Source organism: Rhodnius prolixus, unplaced genomic scaffold, assembly GCF_049639745.1.
Source record: "Rhodnius prolixus isolate KJV_2025 unplaced genomic scaffold, Rpr scaffold_12, whole genome shotgun sequence".
NCBI lineage: Eukaryota > Metazoa > Arthropoda > Insecta > Hemiptera > Reduviidae > Rhodnius > Rhodnius prolixus.
Window position 1 is genome coordinate 4573206 of NW_027411635.1, and position 24786 is coordinate 4597991.

The window sequence follows — 24786 nt, forward strand, 5'->3', positions numbered from 1 at the left end:
TAATTAAGGTCGGATAGTCAGGCTGCTCTACGGGCAATTAGTTCCTACCAGGTCAACTCAAGACTGGTTTGGAACTGTCTGGTTGCCCTGAAGGAAATTAGTGACCAAAATAAGGTCTTTCTGGTTTGGGTACCTGGTCATTCAGGACATAAGGGAAACGAAGTGGCAGATTTACTAGCCCGGGAAGGCTCTGCGGGACACTTCGTTGGCCCGGAGCCCTGTTTTGGGGTTTCGAAGCGTGTTAAGACTGCGGCCATTAATTTGTGGGTGCAGAGTAGGTCTCAGGAGTGGTGGCTCGCCACCACTGGACAGAGACAGGCGAAAGAATTCATCATAGGCTATTCGCCGAGGCTGACTGCAAAATTAATCCGTCAAGGCCGTGCGGCTATAAGGATAATTGTAGGCTTATTAACTGGGCCACTGCAGGCTCAGAAAACACATGCATCGCATGGGCCTGGCAGAGGACAGCCTTTGTAGGTTCTGCCAGGAAGAAGAGGAAACTGCACTGCACGTGTTGTTGTGTCAGTGTGAGGGGCTTGTTTGGCTAAGGATGTTACTTCTCGTTGAGGAAAAACCAAGGCCTGAGAGCTTTACCCAGGAGTCACTCACCAGAATTAAGAGTCTGATTAAACGGACGGGTCTGAAGGGTGAGCTCTAAAGTCGGGGAGCCACAATAGATCCAAAGGGGTCGCAGAGGCCGCCCTAATTCCATCTAATCTAAAGTATACACCATTGAGACCCCAAAAGTAGCCGTATCTACATAAAATTTTGAATTGAATGACAATTTATACATGAAAATCAGTTTATTCGTCGATAATGGAACTGATGCAGTACTTCTCCTTGGTAGGTGTATAAGAGCATGATGACACTTTTATGTCACATAGGTAAGTTCTAACCACCCTACGAGCTATAATATTTTATTAAAATCGGATTAAGATTAATTATTAGTTTTTCAGGGGGCCTTACTCGCGTGAGGCTAACTCCCCTCTTATAGATGCACAGCATCGAGACCTCTAAAACGCAAAATCTACATGAATTTTGAATCAAATATAACTTCATTCACGCGATGATAATTTGAAATGATAGCCAAACATCCCTTTAGTAGGTGTAAGATGAGAACGTCGCTTAACTATTACGTAGGGTTGCCCTAGCCCTTTCATGCTGTCAAACTTTATCAAAATTGGGCTAAGATGTACAGTGTTATTAGTAAGGAACGGATTTTTGTGTATTTAAAAATGCCAAATATTTAATTAAAATATGCATTTATTTTCGTCAATTATGTGGAAAATATGTGATTTTCTTAAAATATTTTCTGGAATATTTAAGTAAAATGGACATTTTTTTTTATGAAAATGGAATTTTTTTGGGGGGGGGGCAAGTTATAATTATTTATACAAGAAAAGAACATTTTTACAATTTATAATAATTTATTAGGAACAAAATAATTTGTTTTTACAAGTTATAATGATTTATACAACAAAGAACATTTTTATTATTTATAAAAAGATGTGTTAAATTTTCAATTTTGAAAACTTCACTCTTCGAAATTGTTTGCAACCACATGAAATTTCAAATGTTGGAACGTAAAGTGACGACGATCTGGGCGTAAGATGGACTTGTAACGACTAAAAGATCGTTCAACATCTACAGATGTTATAGGTGCCTTGCTGAAAGAAGTTATCTCGTTGGTTGTAAAGGGTACACGATGTTCTGAGGTGACTTCTGTTCCACTGATAATATCAGAAATCTGGCAGATGGTCTCCCACCCTTTGTTCTTGCTCAGTACTTCTACCAGTTTTTAAGTTTGTGGAAAGGGATATCTGCTCTAACCAAAGCCCGACACAGATCTGTACTCAGAGTGGACTTACTTGATGATGGAGATGTAAGGAAGGCTTGATAGGACGTCCCCTCTTTCTTTCTGTTTTTATGCTCTATGTGCGATCCGGTGGCAATATGTTGGGTGACTTGGGAACGTTGAGAGCAAGAAACGCGCTTGTCACAAGCTGTGCAGTACAAAATGTCTCCATCACTTCGAAAAAGTTCTGCTAGAAACTCGCGAAGATATTTAGCAACCAGTTGTTTGTTTGAGGGCGATGTTCGTGGCATTTCACCCAAAAAAGAATACACTAAGTGACCGAACGAAATGAATTGGACACTTCAACGAACGAGCTGAAAGAACAGACAACGTCAGACAACTTCAAAGAACAAACAAGTGCCCGTCACTGTTTAGCAGCATTCTGTGTAAATTACAATAACCATTGTACCCACTGTGATTCACAGCCCTACAGTCTGTGGCTCACAGTTCCTGTCAACCACCTCCCAATTATGAAAATATGCCCAAAATGAAAAATATGAAAAAATATGTACATATTTTGATTAAATATGTAGAAATATTTATTTATTTTAATCAAATATGTATAAATATGCGATAACATCCAAATATGTGGAAATATGTGAAGTAAAAGTAGACTCAAACGGCTTAAAAAGTGTCAGTATGAATACTTCTAGTTGACAAACGTCTGTAAATTGCCTAGAAAAATATATGTAAATACATACGAATCCGTTCCCTAGTTATTAGTAATAATAATTTTGGAGGGGGCCCTTATATGTATATATAGAGCTAACTCCTCTCCCATTCGATGTACAGCGTCGAGACTCCCAAAAAACACATCTACCTAAAATTCCAAAACGAATGACACCTCATTCATGAAAATCGGTTCACACGTTTAGGCGCTACGTTGTTTACAAAAAAGGTTCTACAAGAAGAAGAACAAGAACATTTTCTGAAAATGCTATTTTTGCCCATTTTCAGCAACGTATTTCTCGAAATTTATTTGATCTACGTTGTTGAATAAAAAAATACTCCTATAAACGAGGACTTCTCCAATATTTTAATGAAAATTTGGGATTTTTTTATATTTTATATATAATTTTTTTTTATACTTTGTCCTGCCGGACAGTTATAAATTATTGAATAAATAAAATACTATTGTTATACTAGTACATTCAACTATTACTAACACCAACTATTTCATACTAACCTCAATCTAATGTTACGCACCATTATTAGAGCAATCATTTACAAATTTTATTATAACTCTCTCAAATGCCAAATTAATAATTTCGATAATTTTATAACTATAACTTTTATCTAAAAATAAAAATATAAAGCTAAAAAAAAGTAAAAATTACGTTAATTTGTGAAATATACAACAAAATAGGGACTGTGAATTCGGTTATTTATACTCCACTGGATAATCATTATAGCTGTGGTGTTAATAATTCCAAATTTGAATTTAGTAGTTAGATTCTGTTGAATATTTAAAAGCAGCTTAGAAAATTATTGATTATTTAAGCAGTGTATTCTGAGTAAAACATTTTTGAATTTTTCTATATTACAAGCTCACCTTAAATGAACAAATGTCTCGTAAAAATTCCATACCTCCATTTTTGGGTGCAAGGGAATTAGACGTAAGTATAAAATTAATAATTATTTCTCTTTTAATTACTTAGATGATAGAAATGGAATTGAAATTCTCTTCATAAAGTAAGATGCCTACCAATGCGAGATGTGGCAGTATTTCCAAAATTGGAAGTCTGAGTCAGCTACAAAAAGCCAATGATCCTAACCTCACTGAGTATGGCTGAAGCTCTACTAGTCGATCTCAAAAATTCATTTACATAACAATCTCAAATTTCCCAAACTGTATCATCTGTTAAGAAGCTTTCAAAGTGATGAGACCTTTATAAGTTAGCTTTACAAATAATCAAAACGAAGCTGATGACCTAGATATATTTAGATTGTGAAATCTATTCTGTGATTCAGTTTCTACCATTTACATCTATGTTTACTTCTTGTTTTAGTCCCGACTTTGTCTACCCTTGCGGAGACGTTTACACGTTACCAGAGACTTTATTAATCGCCTGACATTAGTAAAAGAACTAGATGGACATCTAGGTTGTGTTAACACACTTGATTGGGACGCCAAAGGAAGGTAATTCGCTTTGATGATATTGATTTTATCGTTCTGCAAGAAACATAAATCATTGAAACACTCTCTGAAGTTATTTTTGCTGGGATTTTGAAAATTCTTGCTGGTACTACTCGCAAATTGACCCTTTTTCAATACAATATTAGAAATTCACTACAATAAAAATGGTACTTTTTAGTTGACAAGTTATTCATATTAGGGTGCTTCAAAAAATATTGACTTTTAAATTTTATAGAGCGCCGGGCGGAAAATCAAAGTTCATTTAAAAACAAAAAGTTTCGTCCGTATTAGAGCGAAATCGATTAATATTTAGAGATCGCTACCATTGATAATTTGCTATAAAGACAATGCAATTGGAATATTTTAATGGCCATTATATTTTCAATGTTATGAATAATTGAAGAAGCTGTATTAAAAAAAAAAAAAAAAATTAAGAAAAATATACATTTTTAAAATCACTTAATTTTTTATGTGTTTCGTACAGAATTTAAAAAACAAAAAATTTTGGTTACTGAAACGTCTAAATTAGGGAATATTTTGCATTTATCGTTATAATTTGAAATTAATTTACTATCAATCAATCAATTTCAAATTATAACAATAAATGCGAAATATTCCCTAATTTAGACGTTTCAGTAACCAAAATTATTGGGTTTTTAAATTCTGTACGAAACACATAAAAAATTAAGTGATTTTAACGTTAATTATTCGTAACTTTGAAAATAAAAAGGCCATCAAAATGATTCCAATTGCATAGCAACTGTCTTTATAGCAAATTATATTCAAACCTTAACAAAAACTTACAGTTTAAAATGTTAAGTATAAGGGTTGATTAAACGCCAAAAGGTGTGTACCCAAATCAGCAAGTACCCAACATTTCATTAATACTTCATTAATAGTCAAGTAATTCTACTGCATTAATTTTCATTAATGTTATTTTTTAGAATTTATTAGATGTCACAGACCCTTATGCTGGCCATTTTCGTCTACAAAATATATGTTCAAGTAGCACTGTAGATTGACTGTAATATCTAGTTATTTATAATAATCAAACTATTAATTACAGGTTAAAAAGAAAAAAAATTATGAGGCTAAAAAATTCAAAACTTTTTTTTATAAAAAACTTACATCAATGATTTTGTTTATTTCATTTATTTATTTTTATTTTTAAATAAAAATCGTCGGTTTAAGTTCATTCTTCGATTAAAGTAATTGTTATTGTATGAAGTAGTCAAACGTTTATAATAATAGGTAATAATTATCTGGCTTTATCGCAAATAATATAGTTTTCTTCAATTACATTCTCAATCTAGGTGTTCTTCCCACCATGTTGTATATATGTAATATCGGTAAGACGAATTCAAGACAGTAGCCTACTCTAACTTTGTCTTTTTCTACTTTAACATGCTTGCACATATATATGTAGATATGCATATTTTTAGGACAGCTAATTATTCCAGCATTTTACTATAAGTAAAATTAGGGGGACTAAATTAAATTACAATTGAGAAATGAATAATTGTTGTTGAATAATCTACTTGTTATTAACTGTGTGTTATTTGTGCTCACGAATATTTCGGTAAGACGAATTCAAGACAGTAGCCTACTCTAACTTTGTCTTTTTCTACTTTAACATGCATGTACATATTTATGTGATTTATCATAATTATAACAAAAAAATATTATAAATGAAGTGGCCAGCATAAGGGTCTGTGACATCTAATACATTCTAAAAAATAACTTATTAATGAAAATTAATGCAGTAGAATTACTTGACTATTAATGAAGTATTAATGAAATTTTGGGTACTTGCTGATTTGTGTACCTTTTGGCGTTTAGTCAACCCTTATACTTAACATTTGAAACTGTAAGTTTTTGTTAAGGAGATTTTTGTACCTTTTGGATAGATTTTCCTTTTTGTCTATTTTACAAAGTTACATATCTTCTTTACAGATTTTTTTAAAATTTGGAATAAGCAATTCTATCATTATAATCTGATAAGGTGTTAAGTCGGAACCGTAACTACCACTGGAGAGATCTTTTTAAAGAATGATTATAGTTGCGTTCCCCCAAACCATCCTCAATAACAATTTTTTTGAAAAAGCGTTTTGAATAACATAGGAAGGTATTTGTACGTAAATAGCAAAATTAAACTGCGCTTTCAGAACTTCCTTTTAAGAGGAGTAAGAAAAATAAACTACGATTGCAGTACTTCTCCCTAAAAGGCAAAGAGGCAAAGATTTTTTAATCGAACGACAATTCATTGATTTAAATCGGTTCACTCATTGATAATTTAAACGATTGCAGTACTTCCTCTTAGGAGGTAATAAGTGTATTCGAGCTGAATTTTATCAAAATCGGATTTAGCGTTATAGAAATATTGGTAATAATAGTTTTAGAAAGGGCCTTATTTGGGTGGGGCAAACTCCCCTCCTTATGAGGCACGGCGTCGAAACTTTTAAAGTGCAAATCTGTACAAAATTTCGATTCGAATGACCCTTCATTCATGAAAATCGGTTCACGTGTCGATAATTTGCAACAATTGCTATACTTCCCCTTAACAAGTGTAAGAGCTGATCGCCGCTTTAATGTTACGTAGGGGAGCCCTAACCCTATCATCCTACCAAATTTTATCAAAATCGGGCCAAGATTTACAGAGTAATTAGTAATAATAATTTTGGAGGGGGCCTTACATTAAGGGGGCTATTTCCTCTCTTGTTTAATGTACAGCGTCGAGACCCCCAAAAGGCACATCTACATAAAATTCCGAATCGAATGACACCTCATTCATGAAAATCGGTTCGCGCGTTTAGGCGCTACGCAGTTTACAAAAAAGGTAACAACAAGAAGAACAAGAACAAGAACAACAATTTCTGAAAATGCCGTTTTTACTCATTTTTGGCAACTTTTTTCTCAAAATCTATTAGATCTGGGTTGTTGCAAAAAAAATTACAGTTATAAAGGAGGGTTTGCCCTTTATTTTAAAGAAAATTTGGGAATTTTATCTTTTATAGAAAAAGAGAAAAAAATTGTCAAAGTTGGGTGTTTTTCAAAGTTATACTTTGTCGGGCAGTTTTTGACGATCAACCCTTATACAACTGTCCTACCGGACAGTTTTAATAAACTTTGTACAATTACATGTTTTGCTAATAATTTGAAAAGATACAAAACATTTAATAAGGATTTTTTAATGAAAAAAAGCAAAACAAAAATCTTTTGATCAATGGTATCGACCTCTAGATATTAATCGATTTCGCTCTATTTCGAACGAAACTTTTTGTTTTTAAATGAACTTTGCTTTTCCGCCCGGCGCTCTTTAAATTTCAAAAGTCAACATTTTTTGAAACACCCTAATTCATATGCATCTTTCACCACACTAAGGAGGTAATGCTTAGGATATTTTACAGGCGCTTAAGATAGTCCTACGTGGCATCTAATCTTCTTAAGCATTTTAGAACTGGGAACAATCTAAAGCTTTGCAAGATTGTTATTACCAGTTAGAATAAGATATTTTTTAAAACCTTGAAACCGACTGCATACACTATAATTTGTGCTAAGAAAAAAAAAATTAATTAAATGCTTTACAGGAAACTGACTTCAGCGTCAGATGACTTACGCGTGGTGTTATGGGAGCCCGCCACTAACAGGAAACTTTACACTTTTCAAACTGGACATCGTTCGAACATATTTTCTGTCAAAGTACCTAATTTTAATTTTGGATTTTATAATTACACAAGTACACATGTTGGTAAAAATTTGGCATTATAAACTATTTTTTTTCATTTCCATCATTTCAGTTTATGCCAGAAACCAATGAAGAAGTTATCATTACTGGCGCTGGAGATCGCCAGATACGTGTGCATAATGTTGTGAGTAAACAAACGACGCGGGTATGCACCTGTCACACGCGCAAAGTTAAGCGACTGGCTACCGCTCCTTCATTAAATGATATCTTTTGGAGTGCAGCAGAGGATGGCGTTGTAAGGTATATTTAATTGTTTTCTTACAATTAAACAAAAAACTTTAAACTTCAAAAAACCTTAGTTTAAATTCCGGTTTTTGTAAATAGACAATAAACTATAAAAGTCCTACTCATCTGTAGGGAACTGTTTGTATTAGAACAGCGTTTCCCAAACTGTGGTACGCGAGTTGCTGGTTAGTGGTACACGAAAAATAATCAATAATGGCGGACATTAAAAAATAAACAAAAAATTAAATCATAAAAATATCTTAGAAACGTTTTTTCCTATAATTCATAAAAATTATTTTAATTAATAATTAAAACTGTCCGGTAGGACAGTTGTATAAGGGTTGATCGTCAAAAACTGCACGAAAAAGCGTAACGTTGAAAAACACCCAACTTTGACAATTTTTTTCTCTTTTTCTATAAAAGATAAAATTCCCAAATTTTCTTTAAAATATAGGGCAAACCCTCCTTTATGACTGTAATTTTTTTGCAACAACCCAGATCTAATAGGTTTTGAGAAAAAAGTTGCCGAAAATAAGTAAAAACGGCATTTTCAGAAATTGTTGTTCTTGTTCTTCTTCTTGTTACCTTTTTTGTAAACTGCGTAGCGCCTAAACGCGTGAACCGATTTTCATGAATGAGGTGACATTCGATTCGGAATTTTATGTAGATGTGCCTTTTGGGGGTCTCGACGCTGTACATCGAATGGGAGAGGAGTTAGCCCTCTTTATGTAAGGCCCCCTCCAAAATTATTATTACTAATTACTCTGTAAATCTTGGCCCGATTTTGATAAAATTTGGTAGGTTGATAGGGATAAGGCTCCCCTACGTAATAATAAAGCGGTGACCAGCTCTTACACTTGTTAAGAGGAAGTATAGCAATCGTTTCAAATTATCGAGACGTGAATCGATTTTCATGAATGAAGTGTCATTCGAATCGAAATTTTGTGCAGATTTGTACTTCAAAAGTCTCGACGCCATGCCTCATAAGGAGGGGAGTTGGCCCTACCTAAATAAGGCCCTTTCTAAAACTATTATTACCAATATTTCTATAACGCTTAGTCCGATTTTGATAAAATTCAGCCCGAATAAGTGGTTAAAGCTCCTCTACGTGGCTGTGAAGTGCCATCATGCTCTTACACCTACTAAGAGGAAGTACTGCAATCGTTAAAATTTTCAATGAGTGAACCGATTTTCATCAATGAATTGTAGTTCGATTCAAAATCTTTGCCTCTTTGCCTTTTAGGTAGAAGTACTGTAATCGCAGTTTATTTTTCTTACTCCTCTTAAAGGGAAGTACTGAAATCGCAGTTTAATTTTGCTATTTACGTACAAATTACTTTCCTATTTTATTCAAAACGCTTTCTCAAAAAAATTGTTATTGAGGATGGTTTGGGGACCGCAACTATAATCATTCTTTAAAAAGATCTTTCCAGTGGTGGTAACTCCGACTTAACACCTTTTCAGGTTATAATGATACAATTAAAATTTATTATTCCCAATTTTAATAAAATCTGTAAAGCAGATATGTAACTTTGCAGAACATACAAAAAGGAAAATCTATCCAAAAGGTACAAAAATCTCTTTAACAAAAACTTACAGTTTAAAATGTTAAGTATAAGGGTTGATTAAACGCCAAAAGGTACACAAATCAGCAAGTAACATGTCGTTAATACTTCATTCATATTATTTAAGTAATTTTACTACATTAATTTTCATTAATAAGTTATTTTTTAGAATTTATTAGATGTCACAGACCCTTATGCTGGCCAGTTCATTCATTTTCTTTTTCTTTTTTTTTTATGATTTAAGTCGCGTCAACATCTAAGGTTATTGGCGCCCGGAACTTTTTTCAGTGCACTACCGGCCTCCGGACAGTGTTGTCTCGTTACAGACAACACTGTCCATCACCCGGACAGTGAGCTGTAAGAAGCTCTTAGAAAGAGAAAATCTAAGGGTCTGCAGCTGGATTCAAACCCGGAACCTCCACGTGGGAATCCAATACGCTAACCGCATAGCTAATCCCTTCCCTTTGTTTATTCATAATATTTTATTTTTTTGTTATAATTTTTTGTTTAATTATATCTTCGTAATTAAATAGGTACTTTATTATAGCTTTATTCCAAATTATTCTTCTGATTTATCTTTATTATGCCCTTTATTCTGAGTAGTCACATATATGTATGTACTCGTACATGCACGTTAAAGTAGAAAAAGACAAAGGCAGAGTCGGCTACTATTTAAATTTGAATCACGGATTTAAAACAATATTTCAGTCTAGAATTCGTCTTTCTGAAGTATTTGTGAGCACAAATAACGCGTAGGTAATATCAAGTAAATTATTCAACAATTCATTTCTCAATTGTAATTTAATATAGTCCCTCTAATTTTACTTATAGTAAAATACTGGAATAATTATGTTAGCTGTCATAAAAATATGCATATCTTATTTATCTAATATTCCAAATATACAACACTGTGGGAAGAATACCTAGATTGAGAATGTAATTGAAGAAAACTATATTATTTGCGATAAAGCCAGATAATTATTACCTATTATTATAAACGTTTGACTACTTCATAAAATAACAATTACTTTAATCGAAGAATGAACTTAAACCGACGATTTTTATTTAAAAATAAAATAAATAAATGAAATCATTGATGTATGTTGGTGTAAGCATTTTTGTTTATAAAGTTTTTCTTTTTAACCTGCGATTAATAGTTTGTTGATTAGATATTACGGTCAATCTAAGTTAAATGGTGTTCTACTTGAACAAATATTTTGTAGATTAAAATGGCCAGCTAAGGGTCTGAGACATCTAATAAATTCTAAAAAATAACTTATTAATGAAAATTAATGTAGTAAAATTACTTAAATAATATGAATGAAGTATTAACGACATGTTACTTGCTGATTTGTGTACCTTTTGGCGTTTAATCAACCCTTATACTTAACATTTTAAACTGTAAGTTTTTGTTAAAGAGTATTATACAGTATAGTTGCCAATATGTACAGTGATAAGGTTGGCCTGTCTCAAGATATACGAGAAAATATAATAGCACATTTAACAGGATTAAAATTGTCTTTCATGGAGTATTTTCCAAAACCCGAAAACACAAATGATAATTGGATTTCAAATCCCCTTCTAGAATTAGAATTGCTCACTAGAATGCTTATATCAGAAACCTAATATTCCTGTAATAAAACAGGGAACACTTGCACTTAACTGATTTAGATAAAGTAAATAACATTATATTTAATGTATTTTGGAATTCTCAAAATTGATTACAAAATGTTGGTCAACGATATTTAGATAAATTCATTTCTTTACAAGTTATAAGAATTCTTTCTGAAATAAGATTTGGGTGGCCCTTATGTTATTAACTTTAAAAACAATAATGTAATTTATACAATCAAACCCCAAAGATCATTGTTTAATGTGTAATAAGAACGAGCCGGAAACATTAATTGTAAAATTTGTAAATTATTAATAATTTTGAAGAGAAAAATATGTACGCAATTTTTAATTATTTAAAAAAAGTTTTAAAACTAAGAGCTTACACTTTACGAAGTTTATAAAGTGAACATGAACTTGAACTTCTTTGTAACAGATACATTGTATCTCTATACAAATAAAGATAATGATAATAATAAAATAACATACTCGGAATAACAAATTTCACGAAATACAATCATTTTTACGAAGCGGTAAAATTTAGCATGATGCTACTACCAAGTGTTACGCGAGCCAAATAATTTTGGGAAACGCTGTATTAGAATAACTTGATATATTTTTTTCCTGTGTTTGTTTATAGTTTTTAATTGTTTTTTGATGATGAAAAGTATTGCCTGAATTAGCTATAGCCTTACTAAGAGCCTAACCACTACAACATTCTGCCGCAGCGAGGAATGCTGCAGAAAGGCTGACTGTGTATCTTAACTTCAATTGCACGGTTATAACAATAAAGCCTGGAGCATTATTTGAGATTTACCACGTTTTGTAACCAACAAAAATGCATTTTAAAATATAATAATTCTATATTATCAATTTTTCACAGGCAATTTGACCTCCGTTGTTCGCATTCATGCGTAGCAAGGGATCCAACCGTATTGGTTGACTTAAGGACTCATTGTGGAAACGGAGCTGAGGCTAAATGCATCGCAGTGAATCCTATTAAGTCTGAGTTAATAGCTGTTGGAGCTAACGATGCCTACGTACGAATATACGATCGCCGGATGATTAAACTGGTAAAGGTAAGTTAGCAGAAGTATGAATATTATAAACTATTAAGTCATGTATAAATAATACTTGTTCCTGAAGTAAAAGATGGAACCGATATTGATTGCACAGTTTTGATTCGACTCCTTGCTTGATCATAATATTGCCAGTAATACATATTTAATCTTGGTCTGTAGCATTTCTTAGTTTTAATGTATTAAAACTGTCCGGTAGGACAGTTGTATAAGGATTGATCGTCAAACACTGCACGAAAAAGCGTAACGTTGAAAAACACCCAACTTTGACAATTTTTTTCTCTTTTTCTATAAAAGATAAAATTCCCAAATTTTCTTTAAAATAAAGGGCAAACCCTTCTTTATAACTGTATTTTTTTTGCAACAACCCAGATCTAATAGATTTTGAGAAAAAAGTTGCTGAAAATAAGTAAAAACGGCATTTTCAGAAATTGTTGTTCTTGTTCTTCTTCTTGTTACCTTTTTTGTAAACTGCGTAGCGCCTAAACGCGCGAACCGATTTTCATGAATGAGGTGTCATTCGATTCGGAATTTTATGTAGATGTGCCTTTTGGGGGTCTCGACGCTGTACATCGAATTAATAAGAAATTAAAACTGTCCGATAGAACAGTTGTATAAGGGTTGATCGTCAAAAACTGTACGAAAAAGCGTAACGTTGAAAAACAACCAACTTTGACAATTTTTTTCTCTTTTTCTATAAAAGATAAAATTCTCAAATTTTCTTTATAGTGTAGGGCAAATCCTCGTTTATAACTGTAATATTTTCTTAATAACATAGATTAATTAGTTTTAGAAAAAAACGATGCCAAAAATGTGTATAAACGATATTTTCAAAAATTGTTCTTGTTCTTGTTCCTGTTATTGTTATTACCTTGTAAACTGCGTAGCGCCTAAACGCGCGAACCGATTTTCATGAATGAGGTGTCATTCGATTCGGAATTTTATGTAGATGTGCCTTTTGGGGGTCTCGACATTGTACATGGAATGGAAGAGGAGTTAGCCCCATATATACTTTCTAAAATCTATCACAATACTCGCAGCAGTGAAATAAAAATTTTACTTTAATTACACTAATTTTGATTTATTATTTTATTGTAGAGTTCAAATCCAATCTTGAATGTTGCTAGCGAAGACAACCTGACTCCAGGATGTGTTCAACATTTTGTGCCTGGTTAGTCTATTCATATTTTTCAGGGGCAAATATTTTTACCTATACCAAGTAGAGTTAGTAGCAACAATTTTATTTGGGAAGGATTAGAGCTGGCTTTTGTGTTAAATGGCTCCTACATATAGAGGTTTTCTAGGTGCGCTGCACAATGGTTGAACAATTGTTCGGTAATTGTTACATTCATATACTTGTATATGTATGTGTTTGAACGTACATAATGTAAATATGTTAGTATTTCAGTAGGAAAATGTATTTTGGCGAAATGAAAACATTGAAGTGCAAGTTTAAAGGCGCCCTGATGTAAGCCTATTGCCAAAAAAGTGTATTTTATTTTGTAAACATTGAATTATTATTTTTTGATAAAATACCTATTATTAACACTAAACCTACCACGACCGGTCAATTGACCGTTTTTTAAATTTGATTTAAATTTTCTAATTACGTCATCATACCGCCATTAAACTTTACGACTTTTCCTAAAATATGTATACAATGTTTTTTGAATATTCACTTCTTTTCCTAATATTTGATTTTTGAGAAAAATATGCAGTCAGTCTTAACTACCGCGACCGGTCATTTGACCGGCTGAATATTTTCATTTTATTTACTTATTTTAATATTTTATTTTATTTATTTTTTTTTGTATCAGAATTCTCTTGAAAACTAAATTTGATAATGCATTTATCGGATTATTGTTTGCATGTGGTGTATATGAGGCAAAAAATGTACGATATTGCCCTCTTCTATGGAACAAAAATAGGGACGAGCATTCTTCTCAAACACTGTGAGCAGAAATGTATAGACGGAAATTGTCAGGTTTATTCGAGTGGATCAAAGAAATCATCGATTACAAACCGATAAATTTGCTTTGATTTCTAAATTTTGGAACAAATTCGTAGAGAACAATCAAAACTGATCTAACCAAGAGCATGTCCAAGAACATTTGTTCCCAACAAAGTCAAGATACAGAATTACTCAGTACATGCCAAATAAACACCGGTTAAATTTGGTTTCAAATCTTAGCTAGCGTTCGATGCAATAAAAAGCTTTCCATTTTTAGGAAAACTTGAAAGCAGAGAACCTTCAGTTCCGCTTGGGGAGTTGGTCGCTCTGAAATTAGCAGAAATGTATACAGCTCGTGGAAGAAATATAACCGTGGAATACCTCGGAGATGGCCTCAACAAATAGTTTTCATTATCCTAGACTTAGCCCTGGGATAAATGCATGGATTTTGTATTTAAAAAAACTACCGGAAGTGAAATTTCAAGGCAAAATTTGTGTTACCATTGCAAAAGCACGACAAATATTAGTACACGAACAAGTGGTCGGAAAGTAGCCAAATAAGATACTGGAAGGGCAGTAAGACTAAAAAATGCTGTCTAAACTGTAAAAAATACGTATGCGGGAAATGTGCAATTGAAAAGCCTATAATTATAAAAAATGATGCAACAAAGAGTAAAATCTACGAGATTTATTTTTTAACAAGAGAAACTGCGCTTTTTCATTGTTAAATACCTATTATCTTCATTCTATAATAAGAGATTTAAGGGATTTTAAAGTCCGGTCATTTGACCGGTCACGATAGGAATAGTTATGCATAAATATCGGTAGGTTTAGTGTTAATTGAGCTCCAACTTGTCTTTTGTGAATTTTCTTAACAAGTAATTTTTCTGTAACTATTTTAGGTCACACCATATGCAGGAAGTCACTGTTTGAAAAATATTGGCATAAATATGCCACCCATGTGACGTTCAGCCCGAATGGTCGTGACTTGTTAGTAAACTTAGGCAGGGACAATATTTACCTATACGACTTATCAGCCAATGAGTATAGTCCGATTTACTGCCACACCTATCACAATAGAGGTATGTATACCAAGAACAATACGATAGCATATTGGATTACCACGCCGAAGATCCCGGGTTCGAATTCAGCTGCTGGCCCCCTTAGTTTTTTTTTTTTTCACTTCCTAGGAGCTTCTTACAGTTCACTGTTCGGGTGATGGACCAGTGTTGTTGTTAACGAGAGAACGCTTTCCAGAGGCCGGCAGTGCACTGAAAAAAAAAGCTCCGAATAACTCTTTATTTCATCGTTACCCACTTCTCTGTGCGTTTTTCTTATCCTAATTTGCATGCGGTACTTGTTTCAGAGTTGAGAGAACCACTGTTGACTTACTCTAATGGGATCAACTCTCCAGCACGACAATTATCCCATATGCATAAGCCAAATTTGCCAGATCACATCAATACCCTAAAGTTATGCGTGAGTATATTTAACTTTCTATAGCTTACTTCTTCTTTCTGTAGCATGTATCTTGGTCCTTCTATATGTGCGGCGCATAGTATCTTTATGCTCATCAAACTGTGATTACCCTTTGTTCCGCCGCTTCCTCATATCCATTCTTCTTTTGCTTAAACTTCTTCTCCGAATTTTGAATCTGCGTCGATCTCTCTCTGGCAGTTTGACTGGTTCTACAGTCAATTAGGTATCTCCCACTCAGCTCTTTCTCACTTAAACAATCTGTTCCATGGGTGACTTGATACATTTACCCTGATTCCTACATTACGAACTCTGTCTATTCTGTTTTGTCTATTTGTATTTAGGATCCACGATTCACTGAAATCGTTAAGGGTTAGAAGATTTTGGATTTGTACGAATCATTTTCGAATTGTTGCTCGCTTGTTGATGATTTGTGAAGTTACTAACAGATTCTAATATTCCAATTACTAGTTATATTCACTAGATAATATTGCTATCGAAGAAGCCGTTCTATAATGTACTCTGAGGTACTTTAAGATATATTTTTTTTTTTTTTGGCATTGGCTTTCGCCATACAGCCAGCATCTTCTAGGTGCTTATCACAAGAATATCACTCACTCTCCATTCTTACTTATAAATACATTTGCTTCAAACATTAATCCCTCTACTATACAGGGTGTTCAGCATAAGACTACGGTAACTTCGGGAGGCGATTCTAGGCATCATTTGCAACAAAAAATTCCATATAAACTATGGCTCGATTCGGCTCCGTTTTGTAGATATTTTTAATTTTATGTTTTTTCTAGGTGTTAATACTTTTTGGCAAAAAGATGTCTATATTTCTTAAACTATTAAAGCTAAAGCTATTTTAATAAGCTCATTAGAAAGAAGGTTAAATTTCCTTTTAAATAAGCTAATTTATGTTTCAAAATAATAATATCAAGTATTTCACTTTGTGGCCCAAACATAAGAAATAGCAAGTTTCTAATTTTTTCCAAAAACTTTGACTTCATTTTTCTCAAAAACATTTCATATGAAAAAACCGTGCACTATTCAGGAAAAACATCTACATACGATCACCTTTCGAACGGTATACAATAATTTGGGTTATGTCTAATGAAAATGTAGACTTTAAACTACCTTTTCTTCTTGTTGTATTTATTTGTTTTTGTAAGCCGTATTAGGATAAAACATGTCAGTTTTTAACTTGGATATTAGAGCGATAAGTAAGCTCTCGGCTTATTCATTAGCTCTTCACAACCTGTTAATTCCAAAAGTTTATTGAGTAGTTCAAAATGATGATTTATTCACATTATTTGGCATATTTCTTTAATTAACTAAACTCGTTAAACGAAAATCCTTTCTTTTGAAATTGGTACCTAACACTCATTTAACATCATATTCATTTTTCTTATTTTATTTTATTATTTATAATGTAAATTTTATATTTTTGAATATAGTTCTTAAATTAATTAATTATTAAATTACACGATTGCAAAAAATCGTACTGGATTTGATGATTCTGATCAATTATATTCTTATGGTAGGTGAATTCCTTTCTTAATGCCGATGCTGTTTTGAGGCCTACTTTTTTGCAATTAATAACAGATTTCTGCGTCAATTTTTAACATAACCCCAATTATTGTATACCGTTCGAAAGGTGATCGTATGTAGATGTTTTTCCTGAATAGTGCACGGTTTTTTCATATGAAATGTTTTTGAGAAAAATGAAGTCAAAGTTTTTGGAAAAAATTAGAAACTTGCTATTTCTTATGTTTGGGCCACAAAGTGAAATACTTGATATTATTATTTTGAAACATAAATTAGCTTATTTAAAAGGAAATTTAACCTTCTTTTTAATGAGCTTATTAAAATAGCTGTAGCTTTAATAGTTTAAGAAATATAGACATCTTTTTGCCAAAAAGTATTAACACCTAGAAAAAACATAAAATTAAAAATATCTACAAAACGGAGCCGAATCGAGCCATAGTTTATATGGAATTTTTTGTTGCAAATGATGCCTAGAATCGCCTCCCGAAGTTACCGTAGTCTTATGCTGAACACCCTGTATACAACTATATACAGCTAATGGATGGATCAGTACTCTATATTCCTGCCATCCTTATAACTTAACCGAAATTAAAATCACGTAATCCTTCTCTAATCATTTTCTTCCATTAATTCTAATCGGCTATAACTTTTAAATACATTCATATTTCTTTGCTAGCTCTGCTATAGATTTAAGCACATAGTTGTTGCTGGAGAATATTATGTCTTCGTAGCGAAATGGTGCATCTAAATACCTGTTATACGAGGGTCATTCAATAAGTAACGAGACAAATTACTACTGCTCAAAAACAGCTAAATTGATCCGTATGAAACTTTCAGGACAAGTTGGCAACCTTGCGATGACATCTGATCAGCTGTTCAATTATATTTTGTAAACATAACCTCAAATTTACTCAGTTAACGATGGCGAGTCGGCTCGAGAATTGAACCGTGGAAGAACAACGTGCCGTGATCAGATTTTTAGTCGCGGAAGGCGAGAAAGGTAGTAAAATCCACAAAAGAATGTTAAAAGTGTACGGAGACAATTGTTTGAATCGTTCGAACGTTTACAAATGGGTAGGACAGTTTCAAAGTAGCCGTTCAAAAGTTTCTGACGAGTAGAACGCAGTGGACGACCGATCGAAGTTGGGACTTTCTCTCTCGAATCTCGGATTGACGCGTTAATTCGGGACAATAGGTGTATCACCGTTGAACTGATAAGTGAAAAAGTAAATGCGAGAGTTGGAACTGTCCATAACATTATTCACAACAAGCTGCAGTACAAGAAAACCTGTGCGAGATGGGTGCCCAGACAACTCACGGACGCTCACAAAGAAACACGGCTTCAAATCAGTTAACAGTTGAAAAATCGATATTCGACTGAAGGAGAAGTTTTTTTTTCAAAAGAATTGTAACTTGTGATGAAACATGGATCCACCACTATGAGCCAGAGTCAAAACGACAGAGCCTTGAGTGGAAGCATACGACTTCTCCCATTCAGAAAAAATTCAGGACCCAGCCATCTGCCGGTAAAGTCATGCTTACAGTATTCTGGGATTTCGTCAAACATTCATTTCCTTTCTACCACATCATTATTGTATGTTTGAAATCTTCCTCCTCATTGCAATCTACGCAAAGAGGCAATGTAGAGGAGGATTGCTTAAATCGGTACTTAAAGATAAACCTTTAGAAAACAGAGAAGAAAGTGTATTTCACTTTATAGCGATATGCCCAATATTAATTTAAATGAACTGGAGTTTTTGGACTATTTAAATGGCAAATGTTGGTGAAAAGTTTGGTGAACTATTTTAAAGCGGCATGGGCATATAGATACGAACTGGTGAAGGAATTTAATTATTAAACTGATTTATCTATTGTTAGTTGTATCTGTATCCACCTTATCTTTCTATAATCTCTATTCCGTAAGTTAGTTAAATATTAATTGACCTTAAATATGGTTTATTATATAATTTCGTGCCGTATATGGGCATGAAGCCTTGTAAGAAGGGCAGTGTCAAAATTGGTTTGCCTAATTTCTTTCTGGTGATTTTTCACTGAAAAATGCGCAACGATCTGGCTGTCCAGTTGGAGTTGATGAGACCCATATCAAGACTATTTTTGATTCAGATCGTCATAGCATAACTCGTGAGATTGCAGAGAAGCTCAATGTATCGCGTACATGCATTAAAAAAAAAAAAAATTAAAACCACTTGGCTACGTCAAGAAACACGATTTATGGATCCCTCATCAGCTTAAGGAAATTCATTTGACGCAACGCATTAGCGTCTGCGATTCGCTTCTGAAACACAACGAAATTGATCCATTTCCGAAACGACTGATTACTAGCGACGAAAAGAGATTAGTTTACAACAAGGTTAATCCGAAAAGGTCGTGCATGATGCAAAATGAACCAGCCCAGACGTCACCGAAAGCTGAGATTCAACAAAAAAAAGATTATGCTGTCAGTTTGTTGAGATTATATAGGAATTCTGCACTTTGAACTTTTACCAAGAAATCAAACGATTAATTCAAGCGTCTACGTTGAACAACTCGCCAAACTGAGCGATGAAGTTCAAGAAAAGCGGCTAGAATTGGCAAACCGCAAGGGTGTTGTTTTTTAGCATGATATCGCAAAGCCCCACACATCTTTGGTCACCCACCAAAGATTATTGGAACTAGGTTGGGATATGTTGTCACATCCATCATATAGCCCAGACCTTGCGCCTTCAGATTACCATTTATTTCGTTCCATGCAGATCTCCTAAAATTGTAAAATTTTTAATGATGCTGATGATGTAAAATCACAATTAATTCGTTTTTTGCTGGCAAAAATCAGAAGTTTTCTGAACATGGAATTATGACACTGCCTGAAATATGGCAAAAGGTCATCAACAAAATCGAAAAATGCTTAATTGAATAAAGTTATATTTTTAAGCGAAAATTTTGAATTTTCCTTCTTATTTAAAATCCACAATCACTTAGTTGTCAACCCAATTTTTGGTGTAATGTATTTCATTTTTCTGCTTCTGTCTGTAATGAGACTATTTTTGCGTTATTAATTTTATTTTCGATTATTTTGATGTGTTGCTATTCTTTGTTGTTGTTTTCATTTACGTAAGTGTTCGCTGTAATCTCTGATCAAGTAGAAGGGTGAAGATACGAGGGTCGTTTGAAAAGTCCGTGCAAAAATAAAAACTACTTAATTTTTGGGGGTAAACCTTTTTTATTTTTCAACATAGTCTCCTTTTAGGCTTATACACTTCGTCCAACGCTGCTCTAGTTTGTTGATCCCTTCCGAATAATAGGATTTGTCCAAGTCTGAAAAATAGCCATTCGTTTCTGCAATCACCTCCTCGTTTGAATAAAATCTTTTTCCCGCCAGCCATTTCTTCATATTGGGGAACAAATAGTAGTCCGAGGGAGCCAAGCCTGGAGAATAGGGGGGATGTGAAACGAGTTGGAACCCTATTTCCATTAATTTTGCGACCACAACTGCTGAGGTGTGAGCTGGTGCGTTGTCGTGATGGAAAAGGACTTTTTTGTGGGCCAATCGTGGGCGTTTTTCTTGCAGCTCGGTTTTCAAACGGTCCAATAACGATGAATAATATGCACCTGTAATAGTTTTACCCTTTTCCAGATAGTCGATGAGGATTATTCCTTGCGAATCCCAAAAGACAGTCGCCATAATCTTTCCGGCCGAAGGAACGGTCTTCGCCTTTTTTGGCGCAGATTCCCCCTTGGTAACCCATTGTTTAGATTGTTCTATGGTCTCAGGAGAGTAGTGATGTATCCATGTTTCATGCACAGTGACGAAACGACGCTTAAAGTCCTGCGGATTCTTCTGGAACAGCTGCAAACCGTCCTTGCAACACTTCACACGATTTCGTTTTTGGTCAAGCGTGAGCAATCGCGGCACCCATCTTGCGGATAGCTTTGTTATGTTCAAATGTTGATGCAAAATATTATGTACCCGTTCATTCGAGATGCCCACAGCACTAGCAATCTCACGCACCTTCACTCTTCTGTCATCCATCACCATATCATGGATTTTATCAATGATTTCTGGAGTAGTAACCTCAACAGGGCGTCCAGAACGTTCAGCGTCACTTGTGCCCATATGGCCACTCCGAAAATTTTGAAACCACTTATAAACTGTTCTAATCGAAGGTGCAGAGTCACCATAATGTTTATCAAGCTTCTCTTTAGTCTCCTGAGGCGTTTTGCCTTTCATAAAGTAGTGTTTAATCAACACACGAAATTCTTTTTCGTCCATTTTTTGAAAATCACTCGACTTCCTCGATTCAAACGAATGCCAAACAAAAAGAAATTGACCGATCTGGCTGAAACTTGGTGTGTGTTCTCCCAAGAGATGCTACTAACTAAACATAACCTCGATACGCGCCAGTAGTGCTATCTCTTTGACTTTGCACGGACTTTTCAAACGACCCTCGTAAGTAGAGACAACCCTTAGATGGTTCTTGGTCCATGAGTATTTGTCTGTCACAATATAATTAAATAAACAAATATGTAATTTTTAAAACTTTAAATAAAGGCACTTTATTATTATTATTATTATTAAAGATAAACGTTTTCTGTTGCTTTTTAAACTTTCGATAATTTTTAAGTTATTTATGAAACGGATGATTTTTAAATAGGGTGTTTTAGATTTTGGTAGAATTATTTATTTTACTTTTTTTAACTTTAATGTTCCATTTTCTCCATTTGGCAACCACTTTCATTCGATGAAAAAGCTATCTAACTACCTAAAATCGCCAAAACGAATGAAAATGCATTTGTCTTTTTTACCAATTCCTAAGTTAAACTACATTAAACTCCATGTAACATTGAATTGCCGCGAGGTGGGAAGCAACAATGGATGTTGAGCCTCCCGAGATTTCTTTAATGATAAAAAATGATAGCCAATTATTGTTCCACCTTTATCTGTACCACTGAGTAAGTTCAGTGAATTTGTTGTATCAAATAAGTTCGTAGTTTTACTCAAAAATCCAGATTCCTAAAAATAATATTTGAATCATGTTTCCAGAACACTTGCTATTGTATCTTTAGTATACAGGGTGATCCATTTAAAACGCACCAATCGCTAATAACTTTTTAGAAAAGCGGAATCCCGAAAAAAACCCACGAAGTAAAGTATATGTTTTTCTTGGTCTAGTTTTCAAATTTTCCACCCCCGATGCTGTATCTTCATTTTTGGCGAAGTTACGGGCAAAAACCTGGTCAGTGCTTTATAAGGACCACTGGTTTTGACAATGTTTATCCAAACTACATAAAAAATTGTGAAAAATGACGTTGACCACGTTTCGATATCCCTAATATTTGGCGAGATATTTAAGATCAAAGTTACAATTTAAAATCTATTCGCGATCGGTTTTCAATATTAATTTTCCACCAGAAATACACCGTTCTGGGAGGTCCTCTGACTGCAAAAAAATGTTATTTGAGACGCAAAGAACAAAAATAATAATAATTGAAGATTTTAAAGAATGTAGTATAGTGTAATGGTTGTAGGTGAATCAGGATAAATTTGTTTTATCATCAAATAAAAGCAACCATCACATCATTTTAATGCACCCTGTATGCAAGAATTCTTGACTTATGATTATGGTAAGAATATCTTGCCAGGGTGTTGGTCTAGTGATCAAGAGCGTGGCTTTGTAAGTGGGAGATTCCCTTGTTCGAATCCCGCGTATGCAGTCATTCATAATGCTTAACACATCATAATAAAATGTAGTCATACGAGGGAAGCGCTTCTCTTCAGCGTATATTAAAACATGGATTTTGATGTATTGTATTTCCATAGTAAAATTTGGTAATCCGTCTCGTCCATGAGCGTTCTTCTCAGCAAGGTGCTATTAGGAGATCCCAGTTAAATATTTCATAGTGTAGCTAAAGTATCCTAAATTATAGAATTCGTGGTATTTGGTGTCATCCGCTGCGTATACTTCTTATTTGAAGTTGAACACTGTGGTATAATTGGTATTTAGGTGGTAGGTTTTTGCCAAAATTGAATTCTTCAGTAATTAGTGTGAGTTTTAAAGTGAAAAAATGTCTTCTACACCATTGAAACAGTTATCCTGGTGGATCATTAGATTAGATTTGAACGGCGGGACGGGACCCATGCCCCACGGCACCGCATCCACCAAGATGCTTATTGTGCCTTCCCCTTTAAGTCTAGTAGATGGAACCTCCCATACTAAAAAGGTTGAGGGACTTTCCCTACCAGTTCCTTCTTCGCTACAATCTCTTTTGGTCTCAACGTTCCAAAGATATCTGTAGCGCAGTCTCTACGATAACAGGTGAGAGGCCGTTTCTTCCTCTTCCTGGCACAGTCTGCACAACGGTTCCGAGCTAATTAGCCCTACCTTGTGCAAGTGCTTTTTGAACCTTCCGTGCCCTGTGAATAGGCCTGCAATCAGATTGATCTGATTTCTGCCCAAACCTAGAGTCACTTTGGTTCTTTGTCTGCACAACAAGGGCATAACCCTCTTGCTGTGTTTGACCCCAGGAAGCATCACCCAGTTCTTTTCATGTTCTCTCCAGATCCAATCTCTCACGAACGGCACCCTTGGTGATCCCCAGGACTGGTTCCGGGCCAATGAAGGGAGTACTAGCTCCTTTCCTGGCCAACTAATCAGCTATTTCATTCCTCTTGATCCCCACATGGCCCGGCACCCATTCCAGCCGAACTTTATTGTGACGAGCCAGTTGATCTAGAGCCTTTTTACATTCCCAAACCAGGGAAGAGGTAGTTCTGAAGGAAGAGAGGGCCTTCAGTGCCGCTTGACTGTCCGAAAAAATGCAAATCTCCCTATTTCTAAGATTCATTCGCAGAATATTCTCAGCGCAAGTAACATGGTGGGCAAACACGTAGTTATTTTGTATATGGGTTCGCTAATCACAAGAATGAAGAGTTGATGGCTATGATTGTTAATTTTGTTCGAGTAATTAAAGTGGAAGTCCCGTGAGGCGCTTAATGTGTGATTTGGTTTGTAAGAGAATTAAAGTTTTTGGTAATTTCTGTTGCAGGCCAACGCTTTATTTGAGAGGGATTACATTTCGGCTTCAATAAGACATTACAACGAAGCCATATCAAGGTACCCGGATAGTTCAGTGCTGTATGCAAATAGAGCGAACGCTAACATAAAGAGAAATTGGTAGGCAATATTGCATTCTACTAATAAACACCCTCGCAACAAAATACATGCTTTCATACCAAATTACATTTTATACTAGGTGTGGTGACGCCTACGCAGCGCTGCGTGATTGCATTACGGCATTGTGTTATGACTCGAATAATGCTAAAGCATACTTCAGGTATACTTTTTAACAGTTATTTATAAACGGTAATATTATTTGGATTATTTGCCTGAAATGGTTCTACTTCAGAGTTGTTTTTTATATATATATATATATATATGTTTCTATAGAATGAGTAAATGCCTCTTTGACTTGGGTTGGGACGAAGAGGCCATGTTAATCCTAAGCAGTTTCAAAACGAATTTTCCATCGTACACGCAAGCGTTCGCGTGTCGTGTGTTGGAAATGAAGATACGAGATAGACTAGAATTAGCAG

The 24786-nt window shown here is 34.3% G+C and overlaps 1 protein-coding gene across 2 annotated transcripts in view; it reads left to right on the forward strand.

Moving 5' to 3' along the window:
* Positions 1–3282: 3282 nt before the first annotated feature.
* The window catches only part of LOC141461739 (WD and tetratricopeptide repeats protein 1-like), a 38543-nt gene continuing 17039 nt past the window's right edge, over positions 3283–24786 (forward strand). For both annotated transcript variants that reach the window (XM_074143018.1, XM_074143017.1), the window contains exons 1-11: positions 3283–3471; positions 3865–3995; positions 7580–7691; positions 7790–7977; positions 12022–12217; positions 13316–13388; positions 15071–15250; positions 15535–15647; positions 24240–24367; positions 24447–24527; positions 24641–24786. In XM_074143018.1, coding sequence (XP_073999119.1) covers positions 3421–3471; positions 3865–3995; positions 7580–7691; positions 7790–7977; positions 12022–12217; positions 13316–13388; positions 15071–15250; positions 15535–15647; positions 24240–24367; positions 24447–24527; positions 24641–24786 — 1399 coding nt within the window. In that variant the 5' untranslated portion in view covers positions 3283–3420. The remainder of the gene's footprint in view (positions 3472–3864; positions 3996–7579; positions 7692–7789; positions 7978–12021; positions 12218–13315; positions 13389–15070; positions 15251–15534; positions 15648–24239; positions 24368–24446; positions 24528–24640) is intronic.